Source organism: Mesocricetus auratus, unplaced genomic scaffold, assembly GCF_017639785.1.
Source record: "Mesocricetus auratus isolate SY011 unplaced genomic scaffold, BCM_Maur_2.0 Super-Scaffold_100006, whole genome shotgun sequence".
NCBI lineage: Eukaryota > Metazoa > Chordata > Mammalia > Rodentia > Cricetidae > Mesocricetus > Mesocricetus auratus.
Window position 1 is genome coordinate 63,722,916 of NW_024429190.1, and position 19,928 is coordinate 63,742,843.

The 19,928-nt window shown below is 36.9% G+C and overlaps 2 protein-coding genes across 2 annotated transcripts in view; both read right to left on the minus strand.

The window, feature by feature from the left end:
- Positions 1 to 9,519, minus strand: part of LOC101822376 (transmembrane protease serine 11G) — a 50,073-nt gene extending 40,554 nt beyond the window's left edge. Inside the window, exon 1 of the mRNA XM_040747292.1 lies at positions 9,310 to 9,519. Coding sequence (XP_040603226.1) covers positions 9,310 to 9,317 — 8 coding nt within the window. The 5' untranslated portion in view covers positions 9,318 to 9,519. The remainder of the gene's footprint in view (positions 1 to 9,309) is intronic.
- Positions 9,520 to 13,541: 4,022 nt separating this feature from the next.
- LOC101823890 (transmembrane serine protease 11F) overlaps positions 13,542 to 19,928 on the minus strand; it is a 70,253-nt gene continuing 63,866 nt past the window's right edge. The window contains exons 9-11 of the mRNA XM_040747293.1: positions 18,548 to 18,807; positions 16,675 to 16,817; positions 13,542 to 16,116 (exon numbers count right to left, since the gene is read on the minus strand). Coding sequence (XP_040603227.1) covers positions 15,958 to 16,116; positions 16,675 to 16,817; positions 18,548 to 18,807 — 562 coding nt within the window. The 3' untranslated portion in view covers positions 13,542 to 15,957. The remainder of the gene's footprint in view (positions 16,117 to 16,674; positions 16,818 to 18,547; positions 18,808 to 19,928) is intronic.

A 19,928-nucleotide genomic window follows, 5' to 3' on the forward strand; every position in this document is an offset into this window, starting at 1 on the left:
AAGAGCAAGAATGAACAAACAAAAAATTTCAAGTGATCATGGTGGCATATACCTTTAATCCCTTTAAAGAAGCAGGTGGAGCATGAGTTTGAGGCCAGTTTGAGTCACAGACCAAAATTCACCTTAACCTGGGTGTCGGAGAAGAGGCCTCTGCAATTTATTAGACCTTGGGGAGTAGATAAGTATTTATTCCTGGCATACAAATTGTCTCTGCGAGCCCATTCTACGTGGAGGGATGCTCTCTCAGCCTGGACACATAGGGGAGGACCTAGACCCTACCTGGGATTATATGACAGACTCTGAAAATCCCTCATGTAAGACCTTACCCTCCCTGGGGAGCTGAAGGGTTATGTAGTGGGAGGGGGGATGGGAGGAATGGGGGGACAGGGGAGGAGGGAGGGAAAGAGAACTGAGAGTAATATGTGTAAAAAGTTAAATTAATGAATATATATATATATATATATGAGTCTAAGAATTACAAGATGGGGAAAAGTGTATATCATTATAGTCATTCAAATTTGTATGTAATTTGGTGTGACAGATGATACATATAGAAGATTATAAATTAGAGTCACTTGTAGTACACACTTATAGTCACACTACTAAGGAAACTGAAGAAGGAAGATAGCAATCTATAGCTTTCCTGGGCTAAATGGTGAGTTTCAGACCAGTCTGGAACTAAGAACTGCCTCCTCAGATAAAGGTTAAAAAAAAAAGAATAAATGAATTAACAACAGCAAAGCAACTCTGATGCTTTAAAACAAGACTATGAGAATGAAAAAGCATTGTTAGAAGTTCAGAGTTGTGATTCATTGAGAGTAACTCCCAGTCCTGACCAACCCAGGGTGTGGACATGAGTGACGTTTGAGGAAAAAATATACCAGAATGAAAAGATCAAGGAAATAAGAGATGAGGATGTCAACCATCTACTCCAAGGTACTTGTGCTATCTCAAGTAAATGCAGGATTTAGTGAAGAAAAAGATATGCACAAATCTGCAAATAATATGGATTAAAACTTTCTTCTGGGACCCATACTGACTATACTGAGGTAGTGAAGAAAGTAGATTGTACACAAGTGTGAGCCTCAAAAAAATCCAGAAATTTGGTAAGGCCAGAAGAGTAGTGGTCCATGATGGCAAAGGGGAACAATGACTAAATTCCTGGCTGGAGTATGAGAAGCCCTCATTTGAAAGACCATGATGAATTTTGTGTACCGAGTTAGAACTCTTGCAGTTAGTCAGGAAACCATATATGGAAAAGTAAAGGAAGGGTGTAGAGTAGTTTGTTAATCATGGGGTGCCATTTCAGGATCTATCAAATTGTGAAGAAATTAATTTATCTTACAGAAATAATTTTGAATGTGTGTAAAACTTAAGTGGAGAGATAATTTTAATTTTAACTTTATTTTCTTCTGTTTGCAGATTTCATACAGGCATAAAATGTGCTTGATAAAATCCACACCCCCATTCTTTCCCCTCTAATCCCTCCACTATACCCCAAACCACTTTGCCCTCCCAACTTCATGTGCTGGGTTTGTAAACTCAGAGTGCACTTAGTGTTGTGTATGTTCATGGTTGTAGAGTCATCTACTAGCACATGGATAGCCAACTACATTCCTGAAGAAAACTGGCTCCTCCCACAGTCAATCATCCATAAATTCTCAGATAAGAATGGACTTTGGGCACCCATCCAACAATGAGAGATGCACTCTCAGCCTGGACTCTTGGGGGAGGGTCTAGGCCCTGCCCTGGATGAAATGACAGACTATGGATACCCCCATGGAGGGCCTCACCCTCCCTGGGGAAATGAGGGGATATTTGAGGGGGTGGTGGGAGGGCACGGGAGGAAGGGAAGGAAAGGGAGAGGACCTGGAATTGACATGTAAAGCAACCTTGTTTCTAATTTAAATTTAAATTTAAAAATAAAAAATAAAATATATATATAAAAAAGAGTGGGACTCCATGAGCTCCTCCCTCATCCATTCTGAGTGATGCACTTTTGTGTAGTCATAGCTGCTATGAGTTAACATATACAATGACATTGTCATGCCCAACCAATACTTTCTTATGGCAGACATCCTTACAAAGTGTTTTTTACAGTCTTTCTGTCCCCTCTTCCATGATGAGCCCTTCAGAGAATACAGTGTGATATAGATACCCCATTTAGAGCTATATTTGTTATTGTAGGGTTAATGTTTATACCACAGAGTAAGTTCAAAGCTAACTTCAGAGTGTATTAATGTTTTTTTAAGTAGAATGATTTTATACTAAATATCATTATGATGTTTTTCTATAGAAACACTATCATAGCGCAGCTTGTGGCTTTCATCCAATGAGCTGATTTTTACAATGGGTAGCAGTTAATACAGTGACTTACAACTGTCTAGGCAAAGAATAAGTGATTGTGAAGTGCTCAGCCCTACAGGAGACATCGATATCATTCCCTCACCCCAAGGTTCAGCGAACAAAGGAAGTGGGGAAAGAAAGATTGTAAGAACCACAGTTAAGAGAAAACTGATGGAAAGCACTGTCTTTTTGACATGAAGGGGCCATTACACTCTGGAATTCACAGCAGCCACTTTACCTGCACAAGACATACCCAAGCTCAAACCAATCATCATTCCATCATGGATAAAGGAGGGGCTCATAAGGCCCTACCCCTATCTAAGGAGTTATTGGCAATTGATGGCTGCTGGGGAAGGAAGAGTCAGTGTTCTTCAAGGGTGTGGCCCCTAGTAAGTTGGGCATGAACCGTTGGATGGCACTGCATCCATAAACATGTGCCCAGTACTAATTGGGCTCAGAAAGTTGTAGAAAAACAAAATTGGGATATTAAGGTGGGAGGGGTATGTGGTGGAAGACTAAAATAGGACATGAAGGTGGGAGGAGTATGCGGAGAGAGGAGACTAAAGGATGTGTATGATCAAAATACACTATGTGAGTGTATGGAATTTTCAAGTAATAAAACTATTTTAAAGTCTAATCATAAGTTAATAAACAGGTTTATATCTTATTTAAACATTTTTTTGGTTTTACGAGACAGGGTTTCTCTGTATTGTTTTGGAGGCTGTCGGTTCAGCCTGGCCTCGAACTCACAGAGATCGCCTGCATCTGCCTCCCGAGTGCTGGGATTAAAGGCATGTGCCACCACCGCCCGGCTAAGCATATTTTAAATAGAAAAGCAATAGTATATAAGTTTGTGTGTACATATATGTGTGTGTGGGTATGCACATTATGTATGTATACGGCCTAAAAAATATCAAACTTATGCTATTTGAGAAGTACTAACTACTCTTACTCAGTTTAGGTACCACTGCTCTTTTGTTTCTATCCTAGTGTCATGCTGGCAACCCTGAAATCTACTGTCCAGAGTGCTATCCCAGAAAACAAAGACCACTCATCACTTCTATCAGGTTTGATCCCCATGGCCATGTCAAAGTTATTAGACTTGATTTTCCACTTGCATATATTTTCAATTGGCAAAGTATTTTCCTTCTATGTTCTTTACTTCCTTCCTTCCTTCCTTCTTTCCTTCCTTCCTTCCCTTTTTCCACCCTTAAAAGCCCCCCATGCCTCTTTTTTCTTTCTTCTTTCTCAGTACTGAGTATTGACTTAAGACCACTTGTGTACTAGGCAAGACTCACCCCTTAAATTTAAAAAGAAGGTTTTTAAGACATGATCTTACTGAATTGTTTAGGCAAGGCTGCATTCTTTATTTTCCTACCTCAGCCTCTCAATAGATAGGACTTTAGGCCCAGAGCACTAGGCCCATTGGCATAGTTCTGTTATTATAACAGTGCAGTACAGATGGGGAAACAATTACTAATAGGTATTTCCACAATAAAGAAGATTCTAGTATTTTTGTGGGAGACAGAATTATAAAATTACTCAGAACCTCTTAAAAATAAGAATGGCTGAAAGTTTATTTGTCTGTCTGTCTGTTATAGTGACAGGGGTGGAAAAAGCATGTAACAGAACAGATGTGGAGGTCAGAGCACAACTTTCAGATGTTGGTTTCTTCTTCCATCATAGGTTCTGGGGATCAAACTCAGCCTGAGTTCTACTTTGTAGTTGTTTATTTTGGTAAAAAAAGAAATTAAATCAAATAATTTAATTTAATAAATTAAATAAAAACAAATGTATTTAGAGTTTTTAGATCAGTATAAATACAGAGTGGTTTCCTAAAAATAAAACTATTTCTGGATTATAAGAAGTCATAAATACTATGAAACCCATTTGAGTGAAGTTGAGAAGACCAGGAATTGATGAGCTGTTGCCTAGAAATTAGTTGCCCTTCAATGAATTACAAGAACAAATATAGGGGTCTACTAGTACATTAAGTGTTAGGCATTGTGGTTCATAATGGGATATACAAAAACAAGGTGTATTTTCTCCACTTTGCACAAAAATGGTAAAAAGTAACAAATAAAAGTTCTATTTGTGTGTCCCAAAGACATTATCAGTAGGAGGAGCAGAGAACACATATGTTTGATTGGTATAAATAAAGCACTGTTGGCCAATAGGGAAGCAAGATAGGTGGGAGTAGGAGTCTAGGAGGATTCTGGGAAATGTAGTGAGGAGAGTGGTCGAGATGTGATCCCTGGAGGAGAGAAAGCCAAGTCTGGTGTTCTCAGGAAGATAAGTCCTTATAAGAATATATATTGGGGATTATGGGTTAATGATTATGTCAGAGCTAGCTGATTAGAAACCATAGCAAATGGCCAACAGCTTCATAATTAATATAGTGTCTTTTGTGTTCTTTGGAGGCTAAAGCGGCAACAGGACCAGGTGGGACTCCAGCATCAATATAGCGTCAGTGTGATATGAATGTCCACGTAGAATGACAAAAGTTTAAAAGGGATTTTAGAAACAAAAGAACAGAGAGAAGCATGGCTTCTTGGTAGCAGCATTTTCTCAGATGGACTCTGTTTTGCTAGAGACAAGTAGAGACTTGTGCAGTAAACTTATGCCCACCATCTCAGAAAGCAGTTAAATCAGCCAAGGCTCTTAACAGATAAAAGACACATGGCCAGAAAAACAAAAAGATTTACAGTAATGTCAGATTCAGATCAGATGGAGAAAAACCTCTAAAAGGTTTATAGTATGTTTAAAAATATACATAGGCTTGGGACAGAAAAAGAAACAAGATGAAGTGGTTTAAAAAAAATTAGAGTGGCTGGGTGGTGGTGGTGCACATGCCTTTAATCTCAGCACTCCAGAGACAGAGGCAGGCAGATTTCCACAGAGAAACCCTGTCTCAGAGAAAAAGTAAATAAATAAAAGTAAAATAAGTAGAGTAAAAAGAAAAGAGCCATGTAAAGATGAAAAGTACAAAGAGAGTCTGTATACTGTATGCTGTTGTGTTGTCTTTGAACTGTTTGACTGCTAAGGAAATAACAACTGCTAAAAGAAATGTTACTAAATTGATCTAACTTATATTTTTTAAAAATGCTTTGACTTCTAAATTTAAGTATAAGGACAGGCTACTTGGGAAAAGAGATTCCATTTGTGTTTCCACAGAAAATGAGAAACCGTGGATTCCTTCCAGATTTATACAGTTTGATGAAGCAAGACTTCCTGAAGCAATGTCCCAGGAAGACCAGCATCTGAAACAGGTGGGACAATACAGCTGTACAGACTACAAAAACAAGTACTTGTCCAGATTTCTGTGCTTTGTCATGATCCCCATGGTATGGACAGTGCCCCCATCCGGGAGGAAGCAGTTTGGAATGAGCAACCCCCAATTCCCAAATATTCTTTAAATGTTTGTTTTCATTTACACAGGGTTGCTTATAAAGGGTAATGATCACAGTCAATCTCTTTCTGAAGGGAAAAAAGGGAATATGATATAGAATTGAAAACTTTGTCTTGGATGGATTTTCATTTATTGATACAAATTTAAGGTCAATTTTGTATATGAACATTTCTCCTCTTGATTAAGTATTGTGTTTATACTGATCTTTTAAAATATAATGTATAATTAAGTACAGATTATAGATAGTTCCCTATAATAATCAAAACTTAAAGTTAGGTTTTCTAGATATACAGAGATATATTTGAGATAGCTAGATTATAGATAGATAGATAGATAGATAGATAGATAGATAGATAGATGGACTTCAAACCTTTCAAAGACCTTCAGAAAATGGCATTTAAAATGGTTTAGGGTTTTTCTTGACAATGAGAAATGTCTGCTCCGGGCATCACCAATTACCTCTGAGAGGAAGATGGGCATCAAAGAAACTCGTTATGGACTTTGCTTTCAACATGGCAAGATTAGCCATTTGGGCAAGAAACTGCTCTTGCTTGGACTGCTTGACTGTTGCTGTATAAAATGGACATGCAGGACCCACAGGAAAGTGACTGCGGAACTTTATGGCACAGTCTTACAGGGTTCTTGCTTCATGGAAGAGTCTGACAGACATTCTGTAGGACACAGAAAAATGATTGACAAACTGCCAATACAGATGGACAGTTTAAAATTTCCTGGTTTGCTGAGAAGTCTGCCCGGTACACTGTGGCCTATGGGCTGAAGATGGATGCCCCAATGTTGCAGAGGAACTTCGGTAACTGTCCAGGCAGCAAGATGTCTCTGTCAATTCTGGTGTTTATGTATTATCCTTCTGTGGTCTTTGATTGAGTTGAAGACAGATATTTATAGTTATAGTTTTTCTTACTTATGATAAAAGATAAGCTACATATAAGACTTTAGACTCACATGAAAGGATAATTAATAGATCTTACCAAATATTAATGGACAAAGTATTGTAAATGTTTGTTATATATAATTTGACCATGTTAAAGTTAAAACCTTTCTTTTTATTTAGACAGATAACAGGAGATGATGGAAGTAGCTCTTTTGTGCATGTGTTTGATTGGTATAAATAAAGCGCTGTTGGCCAATAGCAAAGCAAGATAGTTGGGACTATGAGTCTAAGAGGATTCTGGGAAATGTAGTAAGGAAAGTGGTCGAGATGTGATCCCTGAAGGAGAGAAAGTAAGTCTGGCATTCTTGGAAAGATAAGTCCCTATGAAAATATGTATTGGTGATTATGGGCTAATGATTAAGTCATAGCTAGCCGATTAGAAACCATACCAAACTTCCAACAGCTTCATAATTAATACAGTGTCTTTTGTGTTTTTGGGGGGTGAAAGTTGCAACAGGACCCAGGTGGGAATCCTGCAACATTAGTACCTTCTTTACCTTCTCTAAGACACTTCCTCTTACTTTCATTTGAACAAAAACAGCTAAGAAAACTAGACCCAAAAATGCAAAATTATATCAACTTAGCATCTTAATTGTCTGAACAGAGAAAAGGATTTTGGGGTATTGGATATACAGGAGAAAATCTTGAAAGTCTTGAAAAGGAGAATTATGAGAATGTGGAAACTTATATAATTTCTTGGTAGGCAAAATAGTGGATTTTCCCCCAGACTTTTATTGACTTTGTTTTCCTTTTTTGATTTTTTTTACGTCACTGTTATTTGTCCCTTGACTTTTCTGAAGGATTTCCTTTGCGTTTAGCCAAGTATAATATAGAGTTGACATTTTACCGAAATCTTAACATAAATTTAAACTGTATACCCACAATGTTACTAATAGTTCTTGGCACATAACAGTCCTTAACTAAAAGTCAGATACTGAAGAAAAAATTTGATTAACTATACTTATTTATTTTTATATATGTGTATATATAGGTGCACACATGCAAAAGTCAGAGGAAAGCATCATCTTCTTTCATATTCTACCTTATTTCTTTGAGGTTAGGTCTCTTTCTGAACCCAGATCTCATGTTTTTGTTTGTTTGTTTGTTGTTTTTGTGTCTCTGTTGCTGTCAGTGCAGGGTTAACAGGTCTGCATGCACCATGCCCACATCATATATAGGTTTTAAGATCTTTACTCTCGTTCTCACACATGCATAGCAAGAACATAAGATATTTCCCTGCCCATGAAATGAGCTATATTCATTGGAGTGCTGTTGACATTTTTGTATATGTTGGAAATTGTTTAAATAAAAACATAATAATTTATCATAATGTGTACTACTTCTATAAATACAATTAATTTCAATTTTTATTTATTTATTTATTTTTTACCAAACTAAACCTTAACTTGTGGATGTAAGATATCAGGTGGAGACAGAATCTATTTGAAATAAATTTGTTGCGGAGGTTTCTGGTCTAGAAATCTAGATGTTCTTAATTAAATTTCATTCATCAATATCCTGTTTTTCTAACAAAAAGGAGAGTACAACTTTAATTAGACATTTGAAAAGACATTTGTAGTTCCTTCATTGTGAATAGATAAAGAATTAATATGTAATGACAGCAAGTATGTCAAATGCAGAATAGATCAGACACAAAGATAGAAAATAAAATATTTATGTTTACTTACTATTTGATAACTGTTCTGTTATATATAATTTGACTATGTTAATTTTAAAGCCTTTCTTTTTATTTAGACAGAAAACAGGAGATGATGGGGATAGTTCTTCTGTGAATGTATAATAATACAAAAATACTGTAACCATGGATTGAGTTGCATTTCTCATACACTTGCATAAATTGTTCTTATGTGTTTTTTATTTTCTTCCTTTAAAAAGCAAAGTATTTATCAATTTTTTAATTGAGCAGCTTTTGGCACTTTTTAAATTTCATAGGCCATTGTTGCAAAGAATACAACAATAAGTGTATGATTAATAAGTGAACATTAAAATGTGGGAAAGTAAAAAAGAGCTATGGGGGGAAATTCAAGGTAAGGATAATAGTAAACCATAGGTGATATGAAAAGGGAAAGTGGAATGAAGAGGTAAGAATAAAAATAGAACATTAAAATTTTGATTTATAAATTTGAGTTTCAGTTATACTTATCGACTTCAGAGTAGAGTCTAAGACACTATGGTTTTCATAAAACTAGGACATTTCATTTTTCATAAATCAGCTTAGTGCATTGTTTAGAATGAATACAAAGGGCATAACATCTTTTGAACTCATGGGTGGAGGTGAGAAATATTTCCTTCCTCATTCTTTAAACTTACTAGTGCACCTCAGGCTCTCTGTCTTCCCCCTAGATGTACATTTTTATCTCAGTTCTCATACAAAACTTTCCAATTCATATCCAGCACTAAACTATAATTTAATCCAACACTAAAAAGTATCTAGATTGCTAAGTATAAAGTCATTAACAAGGTTTTCTGAAATAGAGAATATTAATATTACACAACAATAGAGAAAAATAATTAGACCGCATGATTTCTAACTTCCATTTATGAGCACTAATATGAAACAAACCCTTAAAACCCAACTTACTGATACATCACTACTGTGAGGAAGGCCAGCCTGTCCACCTCCACGCTGCTCTGTGTCTGGTCCCTGTCAAATGAATTGCATCCTGGATATTCTCGAAGATGTGTAGCTGGCTTAGGTTAAGAATACTTGAAGATTTAAAAGAAACTTGTTTAACAAGTTGGGACGGGCAAATGTTAACCAAGAGTATGGTTTGAGGTAAGGAAAAGAATCACTTGATAAAGTCTTTGTTACAGGAAATAAGAATTTCCTTGTTCTGGCTAATTGAGAAACAACGTCAAGTCCCAAATGTAAGCAACTCCCTTGACTCTTGGGGAAGTTTTCTGTTTGTCTTTCAAGAGGCAGCCCTGTCCCTGTGAGTCAGCAATGTCTGGTCTCTGGCTCAGCCGTTCATTGCTTTCAGAGGCACCTGAAACATAAGGTTTTCAGGCAGCATTTGATACTCTTGACAAGACTTTTCTTAGTGCAATAGCATATGCTTATACTATATCTTGCCCAGTATTCTCATGTCTATTCTAAAAAGAGATATCTTAAGAAGGGGGAAAAAACCTGAGGTTTACTTTGAACCTACAGCTATTGTAAGGTTCTCATCAACTGACTATGGTTTTTTTCTGGGTCCAATAACTTTTAACTATATCTGCATCCACTTTCTTTGATACTGCTGGGTTTTCATCTCTCTGGCACTATTCCGTGTCTTCCAGTGACTATTTTTCCTACATATGGAGAATATTTCTTCCTTTTTCTGTGCTGCAGTCCACTCACTGTCAGAGTGATCTAATTAGAGCCTGTCCACATGGAATTTATGGGCTCTGGAAGCCTGACCTTCCTCCAGGACAGTAATTCCTAGTCTCCCCAGCTCTGCCTATTCTAAACAACCTTCCCCTCCTCAAATAAGAATCTAGAGTTAGTTTTGTATGCTTTTATATTTCTAGACTCAATCTGATAACAAAGATCAGAAGGTTAAAACTGCAATGTATTTCAATGGGCTAAGCAGCCCCTATAATGAGCACCAAGGCATTCAATATTCATCAGCCCTTTCTTTTCAGCTAATAGTATTAAACACTCCTATTTATATTCTATTCCTTCTTTCATTTTTGGCAAAAATCAATCTTTGATCGTTTGACTAGGAGTGTCCTCTATGGGCTCATATGTTTGAATGCTTGGTCCTCAGCTGGTGAAACGTATTTAGGAAGGATTATATATATAGGAGGTGTGCTTAGAGGGGGGAACTTAGAGGTTTCAAAAGTTCACACCATTCTAGTTCTCTCTCTCCCTCCCTCCCTCTCTCTCTCTCTCTCTCTCTCTCTCTCTCTCTCTCTCTCTCTCTCTCTCTCTCTCTCTCTCTCTGTCTTGTGGTTGTTTTCTCAACATGTGAACTCTCAGCACTATGCCTGTCTGCCCACTGCCATGCTCCCTGCCATAATAATAATGAACTAACACTCTGAAATGGTAAGTATTCCCCGATAAATTCTTTCTTTTATAAGTTTCCTTGGTCATGGTGTCTTTTCATAGCAGCAGAAGGAAAACTAAGTCACTATAATAAACTGGAATACAAATTAGTAATGCATAGAGGCAAATGTTTAAACTGTTGGAGACATAAAAGTTTCAGAATATTATCAATTTTATACTGCTTTATAACAAGTTATATAAACTTAATTGTTAAAATAATTAGTAAATGAATATAGAGGCAAATGTTCAAGCCAACTGAGACACAAAAATTTCAGAATGTTATCAACTTTATATTACTATGTAACAAGTTATAAAAAACATAATTGTTAGGGTCTAGGCCCTGCTCCAAATGATATGACAGACTTAGAAGATTCCCCCATGGAAGGCCTCACCCTCCCTGGGGAGCAGAAAGTGGATGGGATGGGGGTTGGTGGTGGGCACAGGTGGAGGGGAGGGAGAGGGAACTGGGATTGGCATGTAAAACCAGCTTGTTTCAAATTTAAATAAGAAAAGAAAAAATTAATAAAAAGATAGAACACACACATAAAAACATAATTGTTAAAATAGTAATTGTTCATCACTTTCTTTTATTCTACAGGCCTGGGTCTAGATGAGCTCAGCTTTGCTTTAGAAACAGTATAATTCTAAATAGGTTTACTTCTAAAATATTCCACTGTGTCCAAAGTACAACACTTAGATCACATTACCAAAATTGTATTGCTTTAAATATACATGTTTGAAAAATTTTTTCTCTGTTGTTCTGACTTCTGTCTGTAAGAGTAAAGCTGATGAGTTCTGGGATTTCTGCTTTCAGGCTATGAGATTGTTAGATTAGTTTAGGATACAAGTTAAAGACCAATTATGATAATGATAGGAAACATTTATACCATTGACAGAAAATTCCAACAGGTTGCATGGATGGAAGTGTCGTCTTTAGGAGGCAAAAATGCTGTGATATTGTGACAACTTTGAAAGATTTAATAATTAGAAAATCAGATTCATAGAATATATCAGAGATAAGACATTAATGTTATTTAGATTTACAAGGTCAAAGAATTGAAAGTATTTGTGGCTCATCCCCTTGGATATTAACCATAGTGAAGTGGTTGGGTGAAGAAGTCTGCTTTGACTTTGGTGACCAGTACCTCATAAATGGAAGAACTGTTAAAGAAAAGTTGGAAGAAAGGAGGCAAGACAATTGTGGATTAGAATTATAAGCCTTAAACACATTTTTATATTAGTATGCAGCAAAGATTGTTATAAAACTATATAAGACTATAGAAGCTTTCAGTTCAAAGTTTGACAGAATTACAGTCAGTAAGATAGAACAAATCATATGAGAGGGGTCAAAGTATGTAAAGTATTAGAAAAAAAGACAAAACGACTTGTGCATATTTGCATATTCTCTCTCTCTCTCACACACACACACTCACATACACACACATACATGCACATGAGCACACATTTTTGCATACATACAAATATCCATATGCATGCACACCCACACACATGAGCACACACATAACACACATGTGTATATGTATATGGTGTGTACAAGGTGTGGAACACAGTGTGAATTTAGCTTTCCTCACACATATTTTTGCAAGGAGAAGCAGTGCAGTAACTTGCAATGGTTGCTAAGGCTACAATGTCCTGGGATGCCTAATTTACATGGCTCAGATTTTAACAATGGAGGTAAGACTGGTATGGACCCCGTTCTACTGGGTACGGCTCATTCTATAAACTTGTATATATCTATTTAGTCATGGTATCAGCATTCAAAACACAGTTTGATGTAGAGAATCTCTTATGTTTCCCTCAGATTCAAAAGTTATTACCCTACCAATTTCAATAGTTTGTTAGAAGTTTATCTTTATTTCTGTGACTGCATGAAGGATTGTGCATATATATGTGCATATATACATATATATACTTGCTATCAAATAATTCATCAGAAGTGTATTCAGTTGAAAGGGTAGATATGTTTTTATTGCTTTTATTGTTACTGAACCATGAAGACATCAGAGCCATGGTTGACTATTACCAAAACTTTTGGCTCAGTCTTTCTCAATCATAATAATTATAACCTTTAGTTAGAACCTCAAGTTTCATTAAGATTCTGTTTTGTGGGGGTTATTACATTTTGTCTATGTCTAATTGATTTGTTCTTACTTTGAAACCTATCATGCTTTTGTTTGTTCAATTAAAAATATATAAAGCCGGGTAGAGATGGTGCATGTCTTTAATCCCAGCACTTAGGAGGTAGAGGCAGGTGGAGCTCTGTGAGTTCGAGGCCAGCCTGGTCTACCAAGCGAGTTCCAGGACAGCCTCCAAAACAATACAGAGAAACCCTATCTTGAAAAAAAGCAACCAACCAACAAAACAAACAAAAACATACTAAAATTGCTATAGTGTCAATATAGTGTGTTGCTAACCATTTTTATGTTTGCCAAAGCAATAAAAAACCAACACTGCAAAGAGAAAGCACATCTTTATAATCTATATCATCTATACTAATGTTTTTAACAATAATATACTTTACATTTTTGAGATTTCATATGTTCTCCAACTTTTTTTTTAATTTAAATTAGAAAACAAGGTTGCTTCACATGTCAACCCCAGCTCCCTCTCCTCCTCCCATGCCTTCCCACCAACCCTCATTCCCCCTCCCCCCAATCCCCACTCCTTTCTCCAGGGAGGGTGAGGCCCTCCATGAGGGGGTGTCCATAGTCTGTCATTTCATTCAGGGCAGGGCCTAGGCCCTCCCTCCAAGAGTCCAGGCTGATAGAGCATCTCTCATTGTAGGATGGGCACCCAAAGTCCATTTGTATGCCAGGGATAAATACTGTTCTCCAACTTTTAAACTTTATTATTTATCAAGAATGCCTCACAGTGATGCCATGAGGTAGATAACTTAGCAATCCATGTGTCAGATGGAAAACATGAAGTGTAAGATCACTTGACTTCTATGACGTTCAACCAATAAGCCAAATGCCAAATTTGAAATAAGACATACAAACACTGTTATAAAAAATACACTTTCTATTTTTTTATAATCCATATGGCTTTTTATATTTATTCCTCTTATTTGTGTTATCATTGAACTCATTCTAACTAAACATGGAAATATTTAAATCAGTATACATAGTTTCACAGACACTTATACACAAAAAGTCATCACAGTCTTATGAAATATAAATAAAATTACACAAAATGAATCCTTTGTTATAGACTTTACAAAGGAAAGAATGAGGTTTGTTTTTTGGTAAACAAATTTGCTTTCACGTATCTACCAAAAGAGGAGTTTATATTAAATTAAAGGAAAAATCCAACATCAATCAAGCCCATGCTTAAGCTTTTACTCTGCATTTTCTAATGCTGTCACTATATAAGACTTGACTTTCCAGCGCTTGTAGTTCATTGAGATGTAAGTTAGAGCAACTCAAAGGCGTTGAACGTTGTGTTTTTCTTGACTACATATGCTACATATAAACACAGTTACATGTAAACTAAACCACAAACAAAACTTTTAGCCATTAAAGGATGTCTAATCCCCAGTTTCTGTCTGCTAAAGTCAGAGTAGCACATGCAGGCCTCACATTTGAGTACTGGAAATGAATACAGTTGCATGTCTGTAGTTCTAAGCATGGCAGTTAACATCCTGTGATCACCTGTCTACTGAAGACACAGTTCAAAATAAACCCAAGAAACAACATAAAAGCAATTTTGAAAGTCTGGTACTTTATCAGCTTTTTTAACAATATAATTTAAGGTATTTTGAAATAATTTGCATTTCTTTTAAGAAGTAGGGCCATTTGAAAAAAGTGTGTTTTTAAAAGTCCAAAGAACATTAATATTGATAGTAGCTTATTCATCCTGATAACTTTCTGTGTGCAGTTGCTATTGCAAATACTTTACTTGTATAAATACATGTAATCCTCAAAAATAAATGAATGAGGTAGTATTTTAGTCACACTATACAGATGAAAGAGCTAATTAATAGAGAGGTATTGGGATATTTGCATAAATTCATATACTTTGCATATGGCAGAGAGACAAAGTTCATGATACTAGCTTAATCACTAACTCTGTGCCCACCAGTAGATTTCGACTGTAGTTAAGCCCCTTTGGGTAATTCACTACTACTATTTAGTGCTCAGTATATAAGCACTATCCTAACTGCTTGCATAATGCTCTCCCCATCTGACATTTTGATAGACATATGACTTGGCAATTAGTGATGATTTACAAAAGCATTGGTAACAATATGCTTATGTTGATATTTCTAAATAAATATTTGGATGACACACTCCATCAAAAGTTTAGTGTGTCCTGTTACAAAATGCTTTTAAATCGATTACACTTCCTTTTATCCTTCTAATGCTACTAGAAAAAAATCTTATCATGGTTTTATTTTTCTCTTTTCTGGGCTGATTACGATTGATATGTGGATGGCAAGATACTGCTAATGAGTAAGCCAGAAATGCTTCTTCACAATGCCAAATGCTTCCTGAAGCTTGTGCTTGAGGACATTTTATGGTGTTATGGCAAGTTCATATGCATTTAAATAATGACAGTTCCTGTGGTTGAGAATAATGTTCTGGTCGGTCAGATGCAAACCCCAGTTAGAGTTCAAGTTTTACTGCAGATTCCACGCTCCTTCATTCTAGCAATTGAATGTCCAGTCATGAGTTCTAGAATGCCAGAGTCTTGAAACCCTAGAGAATATGCTAACTGATGTTTTCAAGATGAGTCCTGGAGCTCTGTGAATCATATGAGGTAAGGTTGTAGCAGCCTGGCAGCTCTTGTGTCCTGAGGGAAGCCATCTGTAAGCATTTGTCACAGTGAGGAGTCACCCTTATGAGTGAGGCATTCACACCACCTGTCATTAGCCGTGTATTCCTTCTTCTTGGTATGTATACAAAAGCCACTTCATGATATTAAGTTTGTCTAGGTCTTATGAGTTCCTTGATATCTGGCAGAAGCACTGATTTGTTCCCCATGACTCTAAGTAATAATGTACAACCTGCAGTCATCCTGCTCCATGGGCCGTGATTATAACTCATGACTCTAAGTGATAATATACAGTCTGCAAGCATCCTGCTCTGTGTGCCATGACTATACTCATGACTCTAAGTGATAATATGCAATCTGCAGGTGTCCTGCTCTGTGCGCCATAGCTATAACTCACAAGAGTCCATTTTAGATGCCGGTCTTGGAGGTTATCCAGTCTCGATACTTAGTCACTCTTGTGTAGACTCCAGGCTTGTTTGGAAGGGCACATGATTGTCCCCAACTTACAATGCCTACAATGTACCAGATATCCCGATTGTCATAGACCAGAGGTCCCCCAGAATCTCCCTAGAATAGAAACAAATGCTCCAATTCAATATCATAATAATCATCTCTTTTCCACAGACCTTGCCCCCAAAGCAGAAAAAGAAGAAAAAAGAAAATAACAATAGAAATCAAGCATGGTGTTGCACTCTTAAAACCTCAGAACTTGGGTGGTGGAGAAAAGAGGATCAAGTGTTCAAGGTCATCCTCAGCTACATAGTAAGTTGAGGCCAACTATATGATTCTCTGTCTCAATCTCCCATTCCCATTCCCCACCAAAAAAGAAGGAATGAAAAAGAATAATGAAGCATAAAGTAACTATGTGGACAGCTGATTTTCATTTCTTAATGTGTAAATGGGGAAAATTATATAGTGCTATAAATGTCTTGATACACTGACAATAATAATATAATAAATACAAACAACAATATAATAAAATAATAATAAAACTGTCCTAAAGGTGCTTTACTTTGGGTTTGTGCACATTAAACACTCAGGATGATTTTCTATTAGTATATGCTAATCTCAGAAATAGAAAATAGGAACTTCCTTCTGAAGGATTGACTTCAACTTTCAACTTACCTTACACGCATCTACTTTTCCTTCCATGAATCCAGCGCACAGCATCCCTGGAGTTATCAGGCCGTCATACACATCCTTTCTGTTACACACGTCAGTGCCTATGGTTTCCACCCTAGCTTGCCGGAGTTTATTTTGTGTTGGTCCTATTACATACACACAGATAAACAAACAAAGAAATAATGTGCTTTTCAAATATGATTGTAACTTTGTTACAGACTAATGGTGAACTCTATACTCCAAGAAGCCAAAGCACAAATTATTTTAGGAATACTGGTTTCTGTGAAATTGTATTTACTCTATCTTTAGTGTCTGTATGAAAGAAATCAAACATACAAGCCTCAGAACTGTATCATATTAGTGATTCTTTCAAGACATCCTTTAAAACAATACAGATATTATATGTACACAAGATTTTCATGAGATCACAATCTGCAGTCTTTACTGCATACTCCCAGAGATCAACCACACTGATATAGTCCAAATTGCATGATAAATAAATTCAGTGTTTTTTTTTCACCTAATATTAAAGTAGAAACCAGGACACAACACAGGGAAGCATTCTCCCTGGTGTCACTTGTAGTGTGTTGTAGTGTGTAAGGCATTTCATAACATAGGAAGTAAAATGGATGACCAACTTGTACCAGCCACCTGATGGCAGAATGATGATAAGGGCTAGGAATGAAGGATGCTGCATGGTTGAATACGGATGGAAAGGACCTTGGGGTTTGGGTGAACTATGGGTGAATAAACATGAGTTAGTTGTGAAAACAAAGTTCATAAGAACCTGTTAAAAAGCCAAGTTGAATACATATGATAATATATTTCATAACAGAATTCTACTTTCAAAGAGCTAGGCTACGTGTTCTAGCATCTGTCCTGTCTTCTACTTCCTTTGGTGTACTCTTTTGGGGGGCATGGAGCTCAAGACAGGAGTTTTGTCTGTGTTGCCCTGACTGTTCTGGAACTCAGTCTGTAGACCAGGCTGCCTTCAAACTCAGAGATCTGTCTGCTGCCACCTCCGAGTGCTGGGATTAAAGGTGTGCATCTCCATGCATGGTTTCTTCTGTAGATTCTTCATTGAATATTAAATGTATCTTTTTATGTTAAGTATTTGACTAATTTCTCTGTGTGTAGAACATTAGCAGTTAGAATTCTTAAGGTTTGATTTTTAATTCATGAAACTCTTGATATCTAAAAATTTCTAAAGGGGGATAAAATGAAAATAAAGAAAAGATATCAATAATGGTATTTAAAATATATGCTGAGTGAAAGAATTTACATCAAGGAAGTATACATTTATTTTTAGCTACTCCTGCATCTGCCTTTTCTTATAATATCTAACTTATTCTGTTCTTTACTTCTTTACTACTCTATCCTTTCTTACTAATATTTCAATTGTAAACTGTGAGATAAGGCCATTCTTTTTACATTTCAACTAACCTAAACAGCTTCCGGTTCCATCAAGGGCCCCACACATAAGAGCTTTACCATCATCATCATCGTGTGTGTGTGTGTGTGTGTGTGTGTGTGTGTGTTGTAGCACATGTGTGTGAGTATGTGCTTGTATGTGCTCACATATGAATATGGGTGCAAGTGTGCATCTATGTACATGCATGTGGAGGATAGAGGTTGGTGGTCAATGTTTTCTTCAATCACTGTTAGCCAATTATTTGAGTCTGTGAGTTTTAGGTTCTCTCACTGAATGCTGGATTCATCAATTACAGGTGTGAGCCACACAGTTGACTTCCATGTGGGTGCTAGGTACCCTAGCTCATCGTTGCATGATACTTTGTCAACTAAATCCCAGCCCATGCACCATTATTTTTATGAAAATACTTTAGTATCACAAAAAGAATAGGGCGGAACTACTCACCATCATCTACAATAGACCCAAATCCTGTGACAAACACACTTGTTTTTGGAGGCAGTTTCATAGATGAATCTGGGAGGCAGACTCTCTGGACCATATTTGAAAACTCTACGCGGGTAGTGAGCTGAGCCAGAGCAATGTCGTTTTCATTGCTTTCTCTGTGGTAATCTTCATGGATGATAATCTTGCCAACATTTCGTTTCACTGCAGGTGGTGTTATAGTTGTACCGAAAGTAGCAATCCATTTACTTGGGTCTCTGTTTCTACAGAACATTAAAAGATAAGATTTGTGATGGTTCCCATTACCTACTAAAAAAAAGGTCAAAAATATACTTATGTTTAGCTTTTAGAATTAAGCTCTTGAAATTTTCCTATGGCGAGAGAATTGACATTTGGTGGCACTGTGAAAAAAGGTTTCCTATGGTTAAGCCAAATAATTGTATTATTAATTATCTATTTCCAAAATTTATGTTTGTGCCTTGTTAGAGCTCTTTGGGTTTCCATTCGCTTATTTCAATGAATTGTGCAGAAACTATTTGCTTTCTTCTAGTTAATGAACATCCTAGCAGGCAAGTTCCATCTGCACCCAAACGCCCATTCTGATTTGACAACTTACTTGTTGGCTCTTGTTTATTTTGATCTTTGAGACTAAGTGGAATGTGTTTGCTGTGCAATTCCTTAAAAGCACAAAGTAGTTCCTCCACCCATGCCCACACCCCTTCTTGACATTCAAGGGCTAAGCTGCCCTTACTGGAAGCCAGGCTCACACAGCTCTTTGCTGTAGTCTGCTCAGTGCCCCGCTTACCAGCTCTTCTTCCACAGATGCTCATTTTCCCAGGGCTGTGCCACAGATCTCATCCAGCCCAACCAACTCTTACCTGCCATGATCCTTCCCCAAAGCCCATTTCAATCCTTCAGAACTATTCACACCGTGAATGATTAAACATATACAGAAACCAGAAATAGTCTAGGTGAAGTGAAATTAGGTAGAAGGAAATCACCGAGGAGAACTTAAAAGAGGGATTTCCTCTTTTATAAGGACTAGTCATGTTGGTGAATCATCAACTTTTTTTGTTTGTATTTCCCTGTGTGGAGCTATGTGTACAGGAATAGAGGTGTCAGTGGAGGCAAGAGGCATCTATCTGATCTGCTGGAGCTTGGTGTTACCAGCAGTTGTTCCCCACTTAATATGTCTGCTGGTAAAGGAACTTGGGACCTTTTTGAGAGTAGAATGTCTTCTTCACCCCAGAGCCACCTCTCCAGCCTGTGAACACTATATTCTGTATTACCGTCTCTGAAATCAGAGTCCTTCCCTCCTTCCTTCCTTCCTTCCTTCCTTCCTTCCTTCCTTCCTTTCTTCTTTCCTTCCCCCTCCCTCCCTCCT